The sequence below is a fragment of the Strigops habroptila genome, chromosome 7, assembly GCF_004027225.2.
Source record: "Strigops habroptila isolate Jane chromosome 7, bStrHab1.2.pri, whole genome shotgun sequence".
Lineage (NCBI taxonomy): Eukaryota > Metazoa > Chordata > Aves > Psittaciformes > Psittacidae > Strigops > Strigops habroptila.
In genome coordinates, this window is record NC_044283.2 from 12,491,589 (window position 1) to 12,512,052 (window position 20,464).

Consider the following 20,464-nt stretch of genomic DNA (forward strand, 5'->3'; position numbering starts at 1 on the left):
TCAGTTGGATAACACAAAAATTGCAATGACAGGACTTAATAATTAATTATTTAAATAAATAATTATTAAATTAAGTAATTATTTAAATAATAATTAAAAAGATCAAATAGGACATGCTGAGAACACAAATCAGTTAAGAACTTGATAAAAATCTGTCAACCAAAAGATTCCTTACATGTAATATCAGGTTTTAGCAGCACTGGGCAGGTGTCCAGAATAGCTGAACTGCAATTTGTAATGAAGACACAGCCACATTTAAAGTCTAAAGCACTGTTGCTTTCCATTTGTCAGCCACAAAAGCATGATGCATCAGCTCTGGGCAACCTCTTCCAGTGCCTCATCGCCCTCACAGTAAAGAACTTTCCCTTATATCTCATCTGAACTTCCCCTGTTCAGATCTACTCCTCACAATCTACCTTACAGAAGTAGTTTTCAGTGTCATTTAGATTGCCAAGTAAAATGAAACAAGAGACAACAGCACAGATAAAGGTCAGAACATGCTGTAGGCTATCCCCATTTCTGATGGTACCTAGTTGACCTAGCTATCACCTTTTAGATTTACTGAGGACAAATAACAAATACCTTTAAATTCAAGTGAATGAAAGGATATGTTAAAGCAAATAATTTTATACTTAAGGATATTATTTAATTATATTAAATAATTCTGTTAGCACTGACATTCATGTTATCATTGATACTACTGATCAAAGATGTAGAACAATGAAGTATGCATGTTTAAATGCAAGGGGAAAACTAGTTTCTCTTGTATTTAAATATCTACATTTTTGCACTTAGTGTTGAGCTATACAGCTGCTAGCTCCAGCATGCAGAGTATTTTGTCTAGAAACTAGGTGGAGCTTTTTCAATAGTACTGATAGCAGCTTATATTTACTTAGAAAGACGTTTTGGTTCTAATCCAAATCATCCTGTCAGAGATGAAATGAATTAGCACACAGAAAAAGGGGTTGGGAAAAGATTTATTTTTAGCTGCTTATTTAGGTTAATTCATTGTACTGTTTTACAACACAATCCCACAAACTCTCATTGCAACAATACTCAGCGGGTGGAAAAATATGGTGACAAAATTTCTTAAGCCAGCTTTGCTGGCAGGATAAGTGCATCACTCACATGACTGTATGGGTCAGGAAAGCATCTTCAACAGAAAGATCCTGCTAAGTTTTCTTTTCTTTCTACAAATTACAAATAGATTTCTAGCAGGAATGCTGCGCCCTTTACAGTCTTGGATGCCTTCAATGCAATACAAGATTTAACTCTGGCAAATTATTCCCTGATGGCCAATTGCACTGAAATAACTCCAGATAAAATATCCTGGTAGTTTGTTTGGCTTTGGTTTTTTTTCTTTTATTTCTGTCTCTCTCCTCTCCCCCCTTTTTCTTTTAAATCAGAAAGTCTCTACAAACTGAAGTAGAACCCCTCCCCCCAACAGATAAATCAGCTGGTAATGAGGTATTCCTGTTTATATTATCCTGCATACAGAACATTTTTGTAGGACTTAACACACTTAACGCAGCCTAGAAACATACGTATCTTACATCTGGGAAAGCAGATGTGTGCCCAGTGTTAGGATCCTAGCTATAGGATCCTTTATTGCTTGGCTGGGATTGACCATGCAATTGCCCACTGAAAATACAGTTCCATTTTTATAATCTACCAGGACGACTTGCTGTCGTGACTTCAGTAACAAAAATATGAGTTGTAATCCTACCACTGTGTAACCTAGAGAGTATACCCATTATACTACATGGCATAACCAAGCACGAATGAGAAAAGATGTACAAGCAAGGAATGTTACTCAGCTGGACACATTTCATTTCCCTAATACATGCACAAAACAAAACGATAAATAGCTGTCATCATGCTTTACTGCATCCTAGTTACAGTGCTACACAATTCCCCTTTGGGCTTAATGTTCCAGGAAAATTGCTTTCACTGCATGACGGCAGGGTAGATTGGCAACATTGCTAAGTATGAAAAATAACCAATAGAAAATATGAAACAACCTTTCTTCATCCAATAACTGAATGCACAGTTTCTACAGTGATTTTAATGAGATGCAACCAGTTAGTGTACACAGGCTTTCTACACAGAAAACTTGACCACCAGTGCAGCTCTTCCAGGACAACTATTTCACAAGAGCTATTCTGGGAGAGCCCTTTTCACTCTGTTTCCTTTATTCTTGAACAGTGTCTCCACATGGAGGAAATCATTGCTGAACAGCCAAAGCAAATTAGAACAATTACCATGGTTAAAATGTCATTTCTAAGTGATTCTAGATCTGGAATTATTAATTGACTGAAAAGGCACTCATTTTCTTCTTTTAAGCCTATATATTTCCTCTTTCAGTTTAATGTTTCACTGGTCAGAAATACAGTTTTGTACAGTGTTGCACCAAGCATAATTCATCATTACCACTGCAGTGAAGTGAGTGACTTGATTCTCAGCTATGCGCATTTGCATGGTCAATAAGTAAAATAGAGATGCTCAATGGCACGTGAACAGAATCAGATTCTACAGCTCCACCTTGTTTAGAGCCAAGAAGGTAAATAGAAAAATGCAATTTTTCTTTTGGACATAAATACATACTGGCTATTAGGAAAGCCTGCCACTGTCCAAGTTTCCTTCTGCTGCTGCTCAATCAGATCTGTTTAGAGTTTGCACTTATTGTCAGTTTAACCCCTCAACACAGTCCTCCATGATTAATTTCAATTTGATGCTAATGAAACATTTCCTGCTACCACTGTGCACATTCTCTGAGCCTGAGAAGTATGAAAGCTCACAGGGTTGTAAGAATGGTGTTCCTGCATCATATTACGTGATGAGTGAGTTACTGACCATGTGGCAATACACCTTCTGTCAACGGCCTAGCTCTAGTTTACCAAGAATGCAACACTGAACATCCAGGACTGGGATATTGTGAACCTTAAAAGATAATTTAAATGAACTTAGGGCAAAGGAATACAAACAGGACATTCAATTTCACTTTACAGCAAGGCAGAAACTTTGCAATTGTGCCCAAAGTAGCTGAAACACAACAAGCATCCCTCCTTGCATGTAGAAACAGAACGCCATTTGGCAGATCACTCTTCTGTGATTTGGAAGTCATCTCCTCTAACAATAAAACACTTGAGAGAAGACTTTTGAGATCACCACTAATTAGAAAGACAACTCAAGACTGTAGGACTAATAGGACTTTGACAGTGCTCCACAGTGCAGCATCACAGAAGCAATCACTTTAAAAACCACCCACAGCAAGCATGAAAAGTTCAATATGCTTGCACTGCAACACCAAGGTCATTTTTGCACTGATCAAGTTTCAGAAAAAATGAGCTGTAAATAATCAACCAACAAAAATACCCACAACTCAAGCCAACAGTTTAATTAAATTTAGAGTTTATTCCAAAATGACTATTTCTTTCATTAATAGCAGTAGAATGTTTTGCAAGATCATCACTCGTATCTTGAAACAAAAATTGGAAGCTATTACATACTCACTCTTGAAATGTAATGTTAAACTTTATTGATTCTGAAAGTATACAAAGAAAGTCCTTATTTCCTTTGGGTAAACTGTGACTGTAAAGTTTCCTGAGGTCTCTGTGCTTTTGAAGAATCCTGTAAAACACAAAAATGTTGGTAATATATTAAAGAAGAATAAATGTACATATTATTCTATCTCCACAGTTTTAACTCATCCTTTTCTTAAAAGATACTGCTTGAGCAGATTTTCTTCCTTAAAGCTGTAAGTAGTATGGAGCACCAATTCATAACATAAAAATATACAACAATACATCTACTTCTCACACACACAGAAAACGTGAAACGACTCCCCAGTCACGCACCTTTTCTTAATCATGGGTAAACAGCAAATAAGTTCCTAGCTGCAGGTCAAGCAGAGCTCTAAACTCTCACCTAGACCAGTTCCAAACCTCTGTAAGCTTTTTAAAAGGCACATATATGGATACAAGTGACTGTAAGGACAATGTCCAAGCAACCAACTGGAATGAGAAATGAAATGAGGTCACGTACAGCATTTGAGTGTCAGCCCTAACTTGAATCACATCCATGCAGTCCTTTAAGCTGATTACAGTGGGGATTTTTAAGTGCAGCTGTCTGTTTTTCTGCAGCACAGGCTAAGCTTAGATTACCACAACTCATCAGCGCCTAACAAAATCAATGTGTTACAAGTGTGAGTTCATGAAGTAACCACTTCTAGCTGGACAAAGGTAACTCCAGAAAGATTTCAAGTTTTTTAACACTTCAAGACAAAACAAGCCATCAGAGAAATACAGCAGCCTAGTACTTGCAGGGAATCTTTGCTAAATGCTACTACTTGCAGGTTGTGCCATATACCAGGTCTGACATATAGAACAACAAAACATTTTTAATCTCACAAATATTTTAATACTTTTAATTAGACTATTCATCAAGCTTCCACACTCAATCACAATATTGACACCAAACACCTTACTCCCCCTACCTTTGCCCGGATGTTGTGCAGTCTTCCATTTCCACCGCCTCAAAGTATTTACATCCCAGGTGCCTGTGAGTGATCTCTCTTCCACTACCGTCATTGATCCTAATCCCTTTAGCAAAGACTGTGAGTAAAGAAAACACAAGAAATCAAACCACAAGTTATAGACAATAGCATCACACTCACCAGCACACAGTTACACCAGCGAAGAACTTTCATCTCTAGTATTGATGTGTTAAGCAGAAAAGTAGAGACTTCAGAAATCTGCTAGGTCATGCAACACAACAGCAACTACAGATTCACCAGGCTTCAAATGCAGAAGCTGAGGTGCTGAGAGCTTCCTCTGTGTTGTAGCAAAGTTCAGAGCATACTAATCTCTCCATTCAAGAGCTGAAATTCACACTGAACTTTTTTAAACAAAACAGAGAATCCTACACCTTGTTCCCGTGTTCTTGTCATTACAATCAAAACTTCATCTTTTAAAATACCCCTGCCATATATTATAAAATTATTTACTTCCATATGAAAGATCAAACAAACAAGAAAGTGAAAATACAGGGTACATGCTAGAAGTGACCGAAGTTTCAACAACTCGCAGATACAACTATAGAGGAAAAAAATATTTCCTTTAATCCTGTCCACATTTCATTAACTGCAGGTACAACTTGCAATAACCAAAGAAACAGCAAAACAGAATCCCACTCTCTGCACTGGTTAAGGTACTGCAGGAAGTGTTAACACAGCCAAGAGCTCAACAGAACCAGTCCTACCAGTATTTATGCAGATCTTCATGCTGTGCCTATGGCACCTTCGTATGAAGTAACGCCTTCTGTGTTGCAAAAATAAGACCTGCTTCCCCCTGAGGTTTAACTTATGACAGTGTTTTTGTACCCATCTTTTGTGGAGTCTGTAGCATACAGGATGTTTCATTCCAGAATCAGTTATCTCTGGAACAAAACCACCTCAAGAGGTATTCTGTCTTGAAAGATTAGATTTACCTTCAGATCTACCATCACAGGTTGAGACAGCAAAGGATCCTCTCCAACTTCATACAAGTGCCTAATTCTTAGCAGAACACGACTGAAGTCTGCATCACCTTGCTTCTGTCTACCTTTAAGAGACAACAAAATGCAAACATTTTCTTACTTTAAAAATAAACCCAACTTTTAAACATTTTTTAAAGATCTCACAATTTGAACTCAATTCCTATTTTTTAAAATTAGCAAGAAGACTAACAGCAAGAAATACCCAGCTCCCACTGTTGAGATGAATGGCACTAACAGGCATGATGAACTCATGCAGGAGAAATACTTTCCTATTTGAGTAGAGAAATCATACAGTCCAATTAACTTTCCTGATAGAGGAACTTAACACTTTGAATAAATAAAATTACTAACCACAGAAGACAGAAAGAACAGAAAGCTTCTTTAAGTGTAACAGACACCCTTTTGAAGGCACCTACCCATGTGGGTGCTGCGGACCTGCTCTGCGTGATCAGAGCTGTATCTCCACCCTGGAATGCTCAGAGTCTGGAGATGAAGATTAAGTGGGACAGTTACATGTGAACCGTGGACTGAATTCTGCTGAAGCTGTCTGTGTATCTCTGGTTTATCTCCTCCCTCTAATGAGAAAGAAGGGAAACGTCAAACATCCATCATGCACACAACCTGGCTAGGGTACTGTGGAAGAGATTTTTGCTTATTCTGCCAAGGCAGATGCAAAACAGATGCTGTATTTCTCCTCCAAGGCCTTCTGAGATACAGAGCAGAAAGCAGCATGGTTTTATCTGCTGGTGAAGTGTATTAGAGCTTTCCATAAAGCAAATTTCACTGCAGCTTGAAGTTGCTATTCCACTACCAGGCTTCAGTTAATAAGTCAAACAAATATTTTTAAAAGAATGACTTAAAAATGGTCATTAAGGGCTCAGCATCCAGGAAGCTGATATATGGCACACTAGCTACTCTGCTCTAATTCCCCACGTGGACGTTTTCTCCTCATTAGATGCTTTAAAATTTATTCTCCTTTGAAAGTAGAGATAATTACATAACAAGAGAAACATTTCATACACTTGGACAACATCCATGTTTGAAATTAATGCAAAGTAATTAGCGGGCTCTAAATCTGCCTCCTAACTCCCTATATACTACCTTTGCCACACAGGAGGCTTGAAGTCTGCGTTTACAAACTTCACAGCATAAATCAGAGCAACATAAGCAAGCCATTCAGATGCTAAAGATAGCACAGGAGACAGAAGGAGTTACCTGATGATGCTCCAAACATTACTACTGGCCTGTGTTCTAATGCCAGTCCACTTGTCCAATACAAAATATTGGTGACAGCTTTTGTTCCTAAAATAAGCCACATCACAGGGTGAACCACTGAAGAGTCATTCAAAGTGAGGTTGTAATTCAGGTCCCACTGAAGGCTGTTCCACAGTCTCCTGTGAAGCATCACCTGTATTGGGAAGGTAAATGTCACAACAATATTCAGCCATTATGCTTTACTTATTAGCAGCCATGAAATTATGCTTGCCTAGAAAAAAATAGTTTTATGTTACCTCTACTTGTCCATTTCCTTGGCTTGAGATGCCATGAGCTCTTTCTGCAAGAAGCACCAGCCTTGTGATATCATCTTCAATGTAAGCAGTCTGGACCATAGGATAATAGTTCTGAAAACACACAGTAAATCATGCAGTGATAATACTAACCTAGGTAACAGTAACGGAGAACAAAGATAAGACACAACTGACTTTGGATCACACTTTTGCGCCTACCCGAGCCACTGTGTTATTCTCGTATGCCTTGAATGGTCTTTTCTGAATCTGATATCCATTGCTGTCAGTGTAGAGTAGCTGCCTGGTGTCCAAATTTGTACTTGTTCTTAGAACTGCTTCACGATTTAATTCCAAAGGCCCAACTCTGTATTCTTGCTCTATCCTATGGCAAAGCAACTTCCCATCATAGCCTTCCGGTACCGTATACATCCTGGTATACAGTGCATATATATAATCCTGAGAAGTAACATTACTATAAAAACGAGAGGAAAGATATGCACAGTTTATAAAGCGGAGCACTTCTTTGGTTATGTCAAGACTTGCAAGTCATTCATGATATCACCCTACACATAGACAACTTTCTTGCCTGTTTTCTATATATTTCATGTACAGGTACAAATATTTTTAATTTAAAGTTGATTTTCAAATGTACAGATACTCAACTGGAGTAAGCGATATCCTATAATTTTCTTTAGTGTTTCGGGTGTAAAGAGAACTATTCACTCAACTAGAGAGGCTCTGTTTTTCTCAAAATTAACAAGAAATTTTAAAATAATTATGACTCCCCGAGCAACATCTTTACATTGTACAGAATACATGTGTTTTTTCAATCTGGGCAACATTAACTTCGAAGCGAGAATTCCACTGTTTTCTCAACTACAATCCTTGTACAATGCCACGTAAAGCAAAAGGCTTCAATCAAATAATAAGATTTAAAAGAGGGTGAAGGGGTTACAGGCTGATAAAATTTTAGCACAGAAAAGTAGCTAGCTCATCGGGGTCAGAGTGACCGTGTGTAGGATTCCTTTCTGCTTTCTCGCTTATAAGATAGATATTCACAGTTATAAAAATGAACCATTATGTCTGTATTCCACCCATGTAAGATGACGTTAGCTACAATTCTCATTGCATTGTATGAAACCAGGATCCCAACAGAAGCTGCGCTACAAAATCAACCATAGAAGATAACCAAACAATCTTCACCTCCCTCCCTGCAGCAATATGTGCTATTTAAAGAAGGTGCTTCCTCAGCACTATATGTAGCAGACGCATGATAGTCCTTCTGTCTAAATCCTAAACAGTACACAGAGCTCGCTGTTTAGGAGTAACTACACAGAATTAATCTCATCCACAGCTACGGAGAATTAAACATTCCAGTGAAGTGAAGCTGTAATGGTGTTGTACCTATAGAAATACTGCCGTATCTCTGTCATCAAATTTCCGGAAACCACTTCCAATCCCACTGCTTTTGATACTTGAACAGCTGAAGCATTTGGGGCAAATAAGTAGTTATCCGAAATTGGTCCCTTCGTCATGTCTCCATTCACATGGTACTCAAGGAACTCCTGGGTCAACTGGACAGTCTGGTTAGTCTCCCTGTGAATACACAGAAAAGGAAAAATCATGTTACGTTTTGTACATAATAGATGCAAAGCTGAACAGCAACAGGAACGAGGCTGGGAATGTAAGAAAAAAAATCTGTTTCCTCAAAGTGAATGATTGCTTTTATAAGATTTAGGAAATGAGGGCAGCAGAGAATTTAAAATGCTTCCCATTAAGGCATCTTTCAGCGTGTAAATAAATGGAGTTTCTATGTCATTTCATACTTCTGTAAAACAGAAACATCTTAAGACAGAAACATCATCTACATTAGCTCGTTGCTTTGATGTGAGAGTTGCTATGGCATGAAAACCCACCCATTGCACAAAAATGAGGTACATTGCACCATATTAACGAATAATCAGGTTCATTTAACTGACTTTGTAGCTAGGTAAATCAGCACGATGCAAGTTTCCATGTTTAACACTGGTAACGAATATAATGGCAATGGGATAGCAAAATTTACACTTGCTCAGTATCTACTTTGTCTTCTCCTCCCCTGAACCTTACAGTTTAGCTATTCACGATTCCATATCACAGTCTTTAGAAAGTCATATGAAGGCAATTTAAGATGCCGTTGCTGTCAGCTACCTGCTCTGCTCCTCTCTTGGAACCTTGCTGGCAAACCAGGAAAAATCACTTTGTCTGGCATATAAATTTAAATTGCCAACCATTTTAGCTAGTGCTAATACAGTGACTGACAAATCGTAATGACTGAGGTGCAAAACACACTCATGTCTCTTCTACTGCTCCTGTTCTGAGGCAGTTCCAGTGCAGGGTCAGGACCTAGAGGTTCTAACTGTTGCACCTAAACCTTATAAGGCTTCACAGCTGAAGATGCCACGTTTTTTTTAACCTTCACTCCTACTCTGACCTGATGCCTCGCTCTTTCACATTACCCCAGAGCAAACTTGCTGAAACTCAAACATTCTGGCCTTGCCTGTAGGCTTGTGAAGAAAGTGAATAGTCCACATGCTGAATTCCAGCTCTTGCTGCCTGCCAGAACAGGATGGAAAAAAATGGAATGTGAATTTAGATTTTTCTTCTTCCTCATTATATTCCTTATTATATTCCTCATGGAATCTGGAAACAGTTAGGATCTGGAGGCACTTTGAGAAGGTACTTATTCCAGGGTGCTTAGTTAAGGCTGATCTATACTTTTAAAGCTTATTTTAACTAAACATAGATGAAAAGTTCTTGCTCTAAGAGGCAGAATTATGAACAAAAACACAAAGGTGAAAGATGTCTAGTAGTCAATAGGCCAATGTCAAAGGGATCAAATCTTGCATCAGTATAGAGCTGACAATCTGAATTCTGAGAAGGCAAAAAAGCAGCACACATCCACTGAAGCTGAAGAAAATGGATCAATTCACGTCAGCTGAGAAAGAAAATCTGCAACCCCCAAATCTCACCTAAATCTTGACTGTTCATCATTTTATCTGCCTGATTAAATAGAATTTCCTTAGTTAAATATTTCCCTTCGAAATGTTTTGTCATTTTTTACCATAGGAAGAGTGATATGGAACTTGCAAAACACTACTGCTTAGTAAGAGAAAGCTCTTGCTTTATTACTGAAGACTCATTGTGTAGCCATAGTGCATGTACTTATTTATTTTTAATACAAAAACACATGAATAGAACTTTCAGTTCTAAAAGTTTAGAACTTTTTAGTTCTAAAATACAGCAAGATTCTGGAGGCAAGGAAGAATTGTAAACAATGTAAAGAATTAAGGCATGCTACAGTCCTTGAGCTTATTTTTACAAATGGTTTTAAAACCTTTGTAATCTGAAACATTAAAACCAAGCAGGCAATCTCACCTCTCTGTAATGCTGTGCATTAGATGTGTATTTTGGTCAAACAAGACCTGATAACAGTTGTTAACCACAGGAAGCAACTGTTGACTTTGTTGATCTGCATGAGTTAGGTCTTTTCGCTTGTACTTGACAGATCTTCCAATGAATGCAGACTGCTTACTATTCAAGGGTTTAACATAGTATTTTCTGTAGCTCAGACCACTTATTGCAACTAGGATATACAGATCATATGTAGAATGGGATTCCGCCGAGCTTTGAACCTATATGTTAACATAGACAATAATGCTTCATTACAGAAAATTAATTGGCAAGGCAAATATCTTCATGTGTTGTAAGCCCTAAATTACAAAAAAATAACTATGTTAAAAATAAGTTTCTAAACATGCCATTCTTATAATTCTCAATTATCTTGTAGATCCGTGCTGCTTCTAATTGGATTACGCTTAGACTTTCTAGTGAAGGGAAGAGGGTCACTAAGCAAATTACAAAGACCTTATTTTAACGTGAACACGGAATTGTAGTTCTTGATTTAAGATCGCATTGCAAAATGTCTATATAAGCAGAAATAAAAAATTAAACTAATCAGCCAAGTGACAGAAAAAGAGACTGAAACACGATTCTCGCCCAAAGTCAAATCCCCTTGAGGTACACACCAGACTTCCCCATCCTCCCACATTACCCACCAATTGCACACAGGTCTCTGAGCAAAAGCGATCCCATGAATGGCTTTGCCTCTGCCTGGGGCAGGAATAACCCAGGCTGTTTTCCCTAGCATATTTTTTATGTGCTTTGCAGGAACTTTATCCCTTTCTATAGTACGTAAAAGTTTTGACTGGGCCGGGTCAGCCTGATTGGCAAATTCTCTAGTGTTGACTAACCAGGTGGCCATTGCAAATTTGTGTATCCCAGTGTTTGAAAGTCCCACCACCCATTGCTCTCAGTGTAGTCTTCAACAGCCTATTGTATTGCTCAATTTTTCCTGAGGCTGGAACATGGTAGGGGATGTGATATACCCACTTGATGCCATGCTCTTTGGCTCAAGTATCTATGATGTTATTCTGGAAATGAGTCCCATTGTCTGACTCAGTTCTTTCTGCGGTGCCATGTTGCCACAAGACTTGTTTCTCAAGGCCCAGAAGAGTGTTCCAGGCAGTGGCGTGGGACACGGCGTATGTTTCCAGCCAGCCGGTGGTTGCTTGCACCATGGTAAGCACATAGCGCTTGCCTTGGCGGGTTGGTGGGAGTGTGATATAGTCAATCTGCCAGGCCTCCCCATACTTGTACTTCAGCCATCGTCCTCCATACCAGAGAGGCTTTAACCGCTTGGCTTGCTTAATTGCAGCACATGTTTCACATTCGTGAATAACCTAGGCAATAGTGTCCATTGTTAAGTCCACCCCTCGATCACGAGCCCATCTATATGTTGCATCTCTGCTTTGATGGCCTGAGGTGTCATGGGCCCACCGGGCTAAACATAATTCACCCTTATGTTGCCAATCTAAGTCCATCTGAGCCACTTCAATCTTAGCAGCTTTATCCACTTGTTGGTTGTTCTGGTGTTCCTCAGTGGCCCGACTCTTGGGTACATGAGCATCTACGTGGCGTACCTTCACCACCAGGTTCTGCACCCGAGCAGCGATATCTTGCCACAATGCAGCAGCCCAGATGGGTTTGCCTCTGCGTTGCCAGTTGCTCTGCTTCCATTGCTGCAACCACCCCCACAAGGCATTTGCCACCATCCATGAGTCAGTATAGAGACAAAGTACTGGCCATTTTTCTCGTTCAGCAATGTCCAAGGCCAGCTGGATGGCTTTCACCTCTGCAAAATGACTCGATTCACCCTCTCCTTCAGCAGTTTCTGCAACTTGTCGTAGGGGACTCCACACAGCTGCCTTCCATCTCCGATGTCTTCCTGCAATACGGCAGGACCCATCAATAAACAAGGCATATTGCTTCCCACTTTCTAGTAATTTATTGTACTGTGGGGCCTCTTCAACATGCATCACCGCCTCCTCTAGTGATATTCCAAAATCTTTGTTTTCTGGCCAGTCCATGATGACTTCCAAGATTCCTGGATGACTGGGATTTCCTGTTTGACCTTGTTGCGCGATCAGTGTGACATGCTTACTCCACAGACCATCAGCTGCAGGATGTGTAGAGAAGAGCTTCCCTTTGAATATCCAGCTCAGCATGGGCCACCATTCTTTTGCTTTGTTGTCAGATACAGAAAGCTTCTCTTCCCCATGAGGGTACTGAAGGGTGTTGAGCAGGGCTTGGTAGGTGTGGGCCAGGCCCCAGCACGTTGCAGTGATTTGTGTCTTTGGAATTGTCAGGGTGACAGTATATTTTTTCCAAATATTTCACTAGTTTTTCCAGATTCTGCACTTGTTCAGGGGGGAAGGTCCAAAGCACTGGAGATGCCCACTGGTTTAGGTACTTGCCCACACAATCCCACACACCCTGCCACTTGTAACTATCCATCCTTGGGGCAGATCTCTGAGTGGTCTTCTTAGATAGTTGTTTAACCTTAAACAAGAGCTGAACCACATTCAGCAACATGCTGAATTTGTTTGAAGGATATTAAAAATCTTAAAAATTCTCAAACGCTACTGTAATCAGCCTGGAGAAGGAAGATGTCAGAAGGAAGTAAGGAGGGAAGGAGAGAAGAAAGGAAGGAAGCTGTAGGAAGATGTCTGCTCCATAGTTTGGCTCTTCAAGGAGAAATGGCGGAAGATGTAAATATTAATAGTTCCCAATAGATGGCTCCCAACGTACAGAGGTGATGGCAATGCTGAGTACACATACCATCTTACTGTCATGATCAGCAATTCTATTATATCATAAATCAATACTACCAAGCACAACAAAATGATAATCTTAGCCCAGGCCCCAGGGATGATAAACATCACCACAGGGAACACATACTGCAGGTAAGGTGTAACAAAACAACCCTGAAAACAAGCGCAACAACTCCAAAAGCAAATAAATCAACATTGTTACCACTGAGTATTAAACCAATACAATGAATGCTTATAATAAATTTGTTTTAACACACTCTGGTCAGATCTGTCATTATCTCAGTACTTTGTGCCCCACAGTGGGTGCCAAAAAGGACTGCTATGGTTTAACCCCAGCTGGCAACTAAGTACTATGCAGCCGTCCACTCAGCCCCCCATGCAGTGGGATGGGGACGAGAATTGGGAAAAAGCAAAACTCCTGGATTGAGATAAGAACAGTTTAATAATTAAAATACAGTAAAATATGATGATGAGAATAACAATAATATTACTATTATTAATAATAATGACAAAAAGAGGAATACAACCCAAGAAAAACAAGTGATGCACAACACAATTGCTCACCACCCACTGGCCAATACCCAGCCTGTCCCTGAGCAACAATAAACAGCTTCCAGCCAACCCCACCAGTTCCTATACTGAGCATGACATGCTGTGGTAGGGAATAGCCCTTTGGCTAGTTTAGGTCAGCTGTTCTGGCTGTGCTTCCTTCCAGCTTCTTCTGCCCCTCCTCACTGGCAGAGCATGGGAAACAAAGCTGACTTCAGGTAAGCACTACTTAGCAACAACTAAACCATCTGTGTGTTAGCAACACTTTTTCATACTAAAGCCAAACCACGGCGCTGTACCAGCTACTAGGAAGAAAATTAACTCTATCCCAGCCAAACCCAGGACAACTGTCTGTACCTTTGTGCTGTGGATTGGCATATATCTAGTTACTTACACTGCAGACCTCCTAACCCTACTGGAATCTACAGGACCTACTCCCATTCTCTTCCTTCACTATACAACTCACGCATGTGGTGCAAAAGAAGGCAGAACACTTGCCAAGCCTCAATTCCTAAATTTCTTAAATCAATTCTCTTACCCAAGGCCATTTGTCAATTGTACAACCAGGACTGCAAATTATAGAGCAGGGCTTCAACTGAAAAGGTTTTACTGGAAACAGTGTTTTTTTATAGAAAGAAAAGCAGGCGTCAGGCACACACAGCAGGCGTACAAAGGACAAATCACTAGGAGAAAAAAAAAAAAATCACTTGAAGGAGGACTAGGAAAATCCCAGTTTGAACTAACCCTTGCTTTTGCTGTAATACTATACATTACCACACTTTGACAAGAGGTGGGATCAAGTCAGTGAATACTGACAAGTGAAAGAAAAACAACAGAAAGAAACAAAGTTGAAGTACCTGAGCTGGTACAGGATGTCCCACTTCGTCATAGACACTCATTGCCAAGTGGCCAACTGAAACTGTGACAAAGGTAGTGATGTTCCATGCCAGCGGATTATAGACGACAATGTATTGGTCAACCCCTGTGGCACCTTTGTGCATGCAAACAAACAAAACTACCAGTCATTAAAACTATGTATTTTCAAAATGTGTTATTAAAAAGTATTTGAGAGATCTGTCTAGGTACAACCATTTTACAAAATTTTAACATAAAACCCTGCAGTAAAACTTCATGATTGAAAAAAGGAGAACATTTTATAGTACTTCATAAAAACCTCTTCTGCTTTATTCTTCTATTCTTTACCCAACAAAAAGAGACCATGTATTCAGAAAATGACACCCGAGTTGAATGTAAATGCATCTAGTGAAAATAAGCAGCTTACCACAACTCATTGTTATGCAGTATTAACTTTATCAGAGATATACAGAAGATCAAATGGGAAGCCTAATCTAAAAACAACCCTGTAAAAAGCCGTATCAGTCTGTTGTGCAGCCCACAGCACTGCTTACAGTTAAAAAGTTTCTAGAGTAAAAGAGAATGTACAGTCTTTACCACAGACTCCTTAAAAATTCTTTTACATGTTTTACACAAGCTGACAGTGCATTACAGCAAGAACATTTCTTAACTGTGACTGTACTTCTTACCACGTAATCTTCCGTTGCACAGTAAGGTTAGTTTAGTAATTACTCTGATCAGCACCTCTTCCTCCCCTCTGTTTAACAGTCGAGATCTGAATCTGGGAGACAGGTCTAATACATGCATTGGGGTAGGGTTCAGCCCAAAATCAGTTTAAAAGTCCTGGTTTCAGATGCTTGAGACCTCACAAATTCATCTGAGTTTGCCTCAGGTCTAGAAGATCTCATAAAGCAAACAGTATTTTCCAGCTGTGGTTCACAGAACTTAAGTGGTACATAGTATGTTGATTGTTTTGGAGGAAAACACGATAGCTTTCATAAACTAGCCTTAAACTTGCAGAAGCTGTGTAAAAAGTACCTGGTATTCCTGAGTCTTTAACGTAGACAGAAGAATAGACCTCGCCGTTCTTCTTTGCATTGCTCATGTCAAACATTATGGAAGCCATTAGCTTCTTGACGTTGAACATTCCATACATCAAATTGTCCATGTACATGTCCTTCACCTTGGGAGACTCTGTGCCTGTTATACCATCATGGTGCTGGACCTTACATTTAAGAACAGTTTGAAAGGTTACAATGCAACAGAATGACAACTTCAGGTTTTCATTTGTATTAACATGGTCCACTAACCTTCAGACAGAGAACTTAAAATAATAAGCTATTACAGCTATAATCACAGATTAAACATTTTACCTACTCCAGACTTCTATAAATAGAACAAAATGGTCAAAGATCAGATGCACACAGACTTCCCTCTCTAAATATTCCTATTTTAATATTTAGAAATTACTAAAGTTACATACTTGGAGGAAAAAAAAATACAACTTACTAAAAATAAGAATGCAGCAAAAATACAACACAGGTATTTTCATTTCCTTCTAAGATCTGGTTAATAACTTGGCTGAAAAAATATTTATTATCAGCAAAAGCATTGAGGCCTGTAAATGGTTGATGGTATGAAGCTGATCACTCAGCTGCTGAACTTTGAAGAAACAAATCTGTCCTTCCCCTTCTAACTTGCAGGAGTAGAGATTATCAATAGTTCTCAGTTAGTTGTGAGGTTTTTATTACTATTTTTTAAAAATCATTTTGTAAATAATAAAATTAAGAAAAAGAATTTTACATGTAAAGTTTGAAACCACATACTCTTTCACTGGCTGAAGAAAACATTTGCCAGTAACTATGTCTTGAATGCATGGCTAAGGGGCTGAAGTCATGTTTCAAGACTGTTTTTTGAAAAATTGCTTTATTTTTACTTATGGCTTGCTAAAGGGGAAAGTTTTTTCTAAAAACATAAAAGCAACCTCAAGCCACTCCAGCTGAAATTCTTAAGGAAAGCTTTGCTTATGGGCAATTAACATTCTCATTCGAATTACAAAATAAATTAATCTTTACCTCTGAAACTGCCCATCTAAGGCTCTGAAGTTGCTTTAAGGCTTCACATTTGCAAATAGAACCTGCTGGGTGTTTCTGGACATACTGTGTGAAAAAGGACTCTCCAGCAAAAAGCAGTGAACTTGCTCTCCTTGCAATTCCTTTTAACATGCTCCGAGAAGTATAAAACCCAGTCCACGCTTGAAATGGCTCTGTTAAAGAGTTGAACAGATCCAACACATCGCAATACCACTTCAGTTATCACTTACACGTTATTTATTAGACTACTATGGTACATCTTCTTACATGAAACCTGCTGTAGGTTTACAGATCAAATGGAATAGTCATAAACACTATAAAGAAACACAGGCATAAAAGTGCACTTTGGAGAACTACAATCTTCACTACAGGCCTAGTAACGAGTGTTGATTCAAAGCTGTCACCAATCAAGTTAACTAGTGTTTGCAGACATTTTTTTGTGGATTTGCACAAAACAACATCAGAAGTTTCACTGAAGCATATTTTATTACTCGTTCATGAGTGGATTATAATCCTTGATTACTGCTTGATACAAGCTCTTTACATTTCTCCCTTTTAGTCAAAGGGATTTATCTTAAATTTCATTTCCTCAAAACGGAGTAGAACCCGTGATGTTACAACACGACTCCAAACCACTGCAGCACTTCAAACTACATCAAAAGATGCCCTCAAGTGGTCAGTGGAAAGTATTTCAACAGTTAATTTGTGTTACTATGTTCCAGTACCCCACAGAGTAGGAAAACAAGTATTTGATTTTAAAACCTCCAAATCTCTACTTAGTGTGAGGGGGTTTGGTTGGTTGGTTTTGGGTGAAGCTGCAGAAAGTGCTTTCTGAAGTGAATACATGCAACCATAACAATCTGCTATCAAGGATCAAAGGCAACAATTGGAAAATGGGATCTTTTGCTCAAAAACTCTAGGAGAAATTCTTTTTGGCCTGAAAATGCTAGAAGTTTGAACAGAATGAACTGCATTTCAGTTTTCAAGGTTACAAGCAGAAGCATCCCGCCTGCATACTAGTACAGAACAATGAATGTAGAGCAGAAAATGGAAATACTTATCTGGGACTTAAAACTTGAGTTTCCAAGGCATATGCCAGAAATGACACTAAGCCCAATAAGTGACTCATAATAAGACGGCATAGAAAGAATGAGAGAGGATTAATCATCAAGAGGCAAAACAGTATGTGGGAGAAAGTGCACTCAAATCTATACCGCAATTGCTAGGCACAGTAAGCCGTTTGGGGAAGAAACTGCATCCATGTGTGGGCACCCACCTGGAACACTGAAGGTGCTGCCATTATGCAAGCTAATAGCAATTGACTACTGCCTGTAAATTATGCCAGAAAGATACAGGTGAGAGCCCAGATGTAAGAGGATATTAGCAGTTAGAACTGGCAATACATTTATCCGCAAATTGTTAGATATGACATGATCCCTAAAGGGAAGCGAGTGAGCCAGGGATCAGCCTATGCAATGATTCACAGGAAGCAATGGTTATTTTTATTCATTGGAAAGTTAACAGACATGTTACAGAATAGTCTGAGATACACAACCCAAGTGCCAAAAAATGTGATGAAGCAGCTACAATTATATGGACAGCTATATTAATGATACCAATGATATTTTAATGATAATCCAGGCAATGAAGCAAATTAATGAGTTTAGAAACTGAGAACTTAGCTGTGTCTTCTCTCTGCATACTTAAATATGAGGCCTAAAAGGGTAAATACACTTGGGAAAACGATTGAAAGGATGTTGGGTATGGCATGTCTTCTTTCCTATCTTCCCAGTACTCAACTCTGCTTGAAGAACTAAGGTAGTACAGCACATAAGCAAGCAAGTGACAAGCAGCTGCAATGAACATGTCACATACTATGATATTTCAGAAATACAGGTGGTATTTTTCCTTTTTGAGACTTCAGTTATAAATAACTTCCCCCCCACCCCCAAACTTAAAACTGTTTTCTTTAATGAAAAAGACAAGACTTTCTCCTACAGGAAACTTTAGGGATTTATCTACATTAGTGTTTTGCTTGGATCAGGTGAAGTGAATTTACAAGCAATCCTTACCTACTATGCTTTGCTTTATAGAAAAGATTAGTTTTGGAACTCAAAGACTGGATTCCTGATGGTATATAACAAGCATTAATGGGCATTTAGTCCAGATTATATCCAATTTTCCTGGAATTACATAGAGTGTGGACATCAAATACTCTGCAGCAACTGCCTCACTTTGATCACTCCTATTCCACTGTACTAACAAAGAAGTAACCCTAAGAGCTTTCAGATTGCTTTGGTCCCTTGGTTACCTGCCTTGCTTCTCCTTCAGACATTCATAGACTACGCCATGTCATGTTTCCCATCTGTCATGGCTTAATCATGTGGTTTATAATATTAGCAACAATAAAAAGAAATAAAGAGAGAGGAATAAACCCCAAGAAATCCAAGTGATACACAATACAATTGATCACCATCTGCTGACCGATACCCAGCCTGACCCGAGCAGCAATTGGTCCCTTCTGGGTAACTCCCCCCAGCTTATATACTGGGTGTGATGTGCTGTGGTATGGAATACCCCTTTGGCCAGTTTGGGTCAGGTGCCCTGTCTCTGCTCCCTCCCAGCTTCTTGTGCCCCTCCTCACTGGCAGAGCATGAGACCGAGAAGTCCTTGATCAGGGTAAAAGCCACTCAGCAACAACTAGAAGATCTGTGTTACCAACATTATTCTCATACTAAAGCCAAAACACAGCACTGCACCAGCTACTAAGAAGAAAATAAACTCTATCCCAGCAAAAAACAGGAATCCATGTCTGCTCTAATCTATGCATAATCCAGTTCATTTGAACAGTAGTATTAGGACATTGTTTTATTTGGCCCTGCATCCAACTGTTTCTAGGTATCTTTCAGTTAACCAGTTTTCTTTCCATTCCCTGGATTCCAGAGCACTCTGCCCTTACTACAACTCATTTTTGGGGAAAGGAGAGGCATAACATGCACATCTAATACTGCAGATTACCTAAGAGACTACGGGGTTTTTGTGCATGCTAAAACATGTGGAAGACAGGGAAAAGAATGAATTCCACGTTAAATGTCCAACCACGAAACAAATAGTTAAAATATATATTTGAAGTGGAGTGGGTCCTAGGATCTCTGCTTTAAAGAGTTCTGTCATGACACTGGAGGGGTCCTGTCTGACTTCTTCTGTTGTGCTGGTACATCTCCGTGAAGCACCTTTGCTATCACTGCTGTTCGCTAAACAGTTTGCAGTGTGTTGCATACTTGGCAGGCTTTTTTTCCTTTCATTCATCCACTGAAATATCCTACTGAATTTCAGCCCTGTGACCTAGGCCTACAGGTTTATCTCATTGCTAAGTTTTTGCTGTAACAGAAGCTGATTAGTGCACTATCTATTAATTTTTTTCAGGTCATTAAAAAAATCTGGATGACATCACACACTCACCAATGTATCTTGTGGTTAGCTTTCCTCTACATTCTACTGTTGGTCACAAACAGCAAAAAAAAAAACCTCAAGTTAGATTCCTTGCCAAGTTTGCCTATTTCAATACTCTTTCTTTCAGGGTATCTTCACCCATTGCTTGCAATGGTCCCAAAGAAATATTCCAGCTACTGCCCTACCATCTTTCTTAGACCATTAAGTTGGGATCAACTTTTCTATTTGATGACACCTTGTAGTGTAAATAAATGTTATA

At 39.2% G+C, this 20,464-nt stretch overlaps 1 protein-coding gene across 3 annotated transcripts in view; it reads right to left on the reverse strand.

Annotated features, from left to right (window-relative positions):
* Positions 1 to 3,394: 3,394 nt before the first annotated feature.
* MAN2B2 (mannosidase alpha class 2B member 2) overlaps positions 3,395 to 20,464 on the reverse strand; it is a 33,273-nt gene continuing 16,203 nt past the window's right edge. Inside the window, exons 8-19 of one of the 3 annotated variants that reach the window (XM_030491960.1) lie at positions 16,735 to 16,925; positions 15,698 to 15,884; positions 14,662 to 14,795; positions 10,461 to 10,717; positions 8,448 to 8,639; positions 7,263 to 7,515; positions 7,047 to 7,157; positions 6,751 to 6,943; positions 5,952 to 6,110; positions 5,488 to 5,600; positions 4,496 to 4,613; positions 3,395 to 3,630 (exon numbers count right to left, since the gene is read on the reverse strand). In XM_030491960.1, coding sequence (XP_030347820.1) covers positions 3,536 to 3,630; positions 4,496 to 4,613; positions 5,488 to 5,600; positions 5,952 to 6,110; positions 6,751 to 6,943; positions 7,047 to 7,157; positions 7,263 to 7,515; positions 8,448 to 8,639; positions 10,461 to 10,717; positions 14,662 to 14,795; positions 15,698 to 15,884; positions 16,735 to 16,925 — 2,003 coding nt within the window. In that variant the 3' untranslated portion in view covers positions 3,395 to 3,535. Of the gene's footprint in view, positions 3,631 to 4,495; positions 4,614 to 5,487; positions 5,601 to 5,951; positions 6,111 to 6,750; positions 6,944 to 7,046; positions 7,158 to 7,262; positions 7,516 to 8,447; positions 8,640 to 10,460; positions 10,718 to 14,661; positions 14,796 to 15,697; positions 15,885 to 16,734; positions 16,926 to 20,464 lie in introns of those variants that run through there. The other 2 variants (XM_030491961.1, XM_030491962.1) reach the window with 2 other exon arrangements.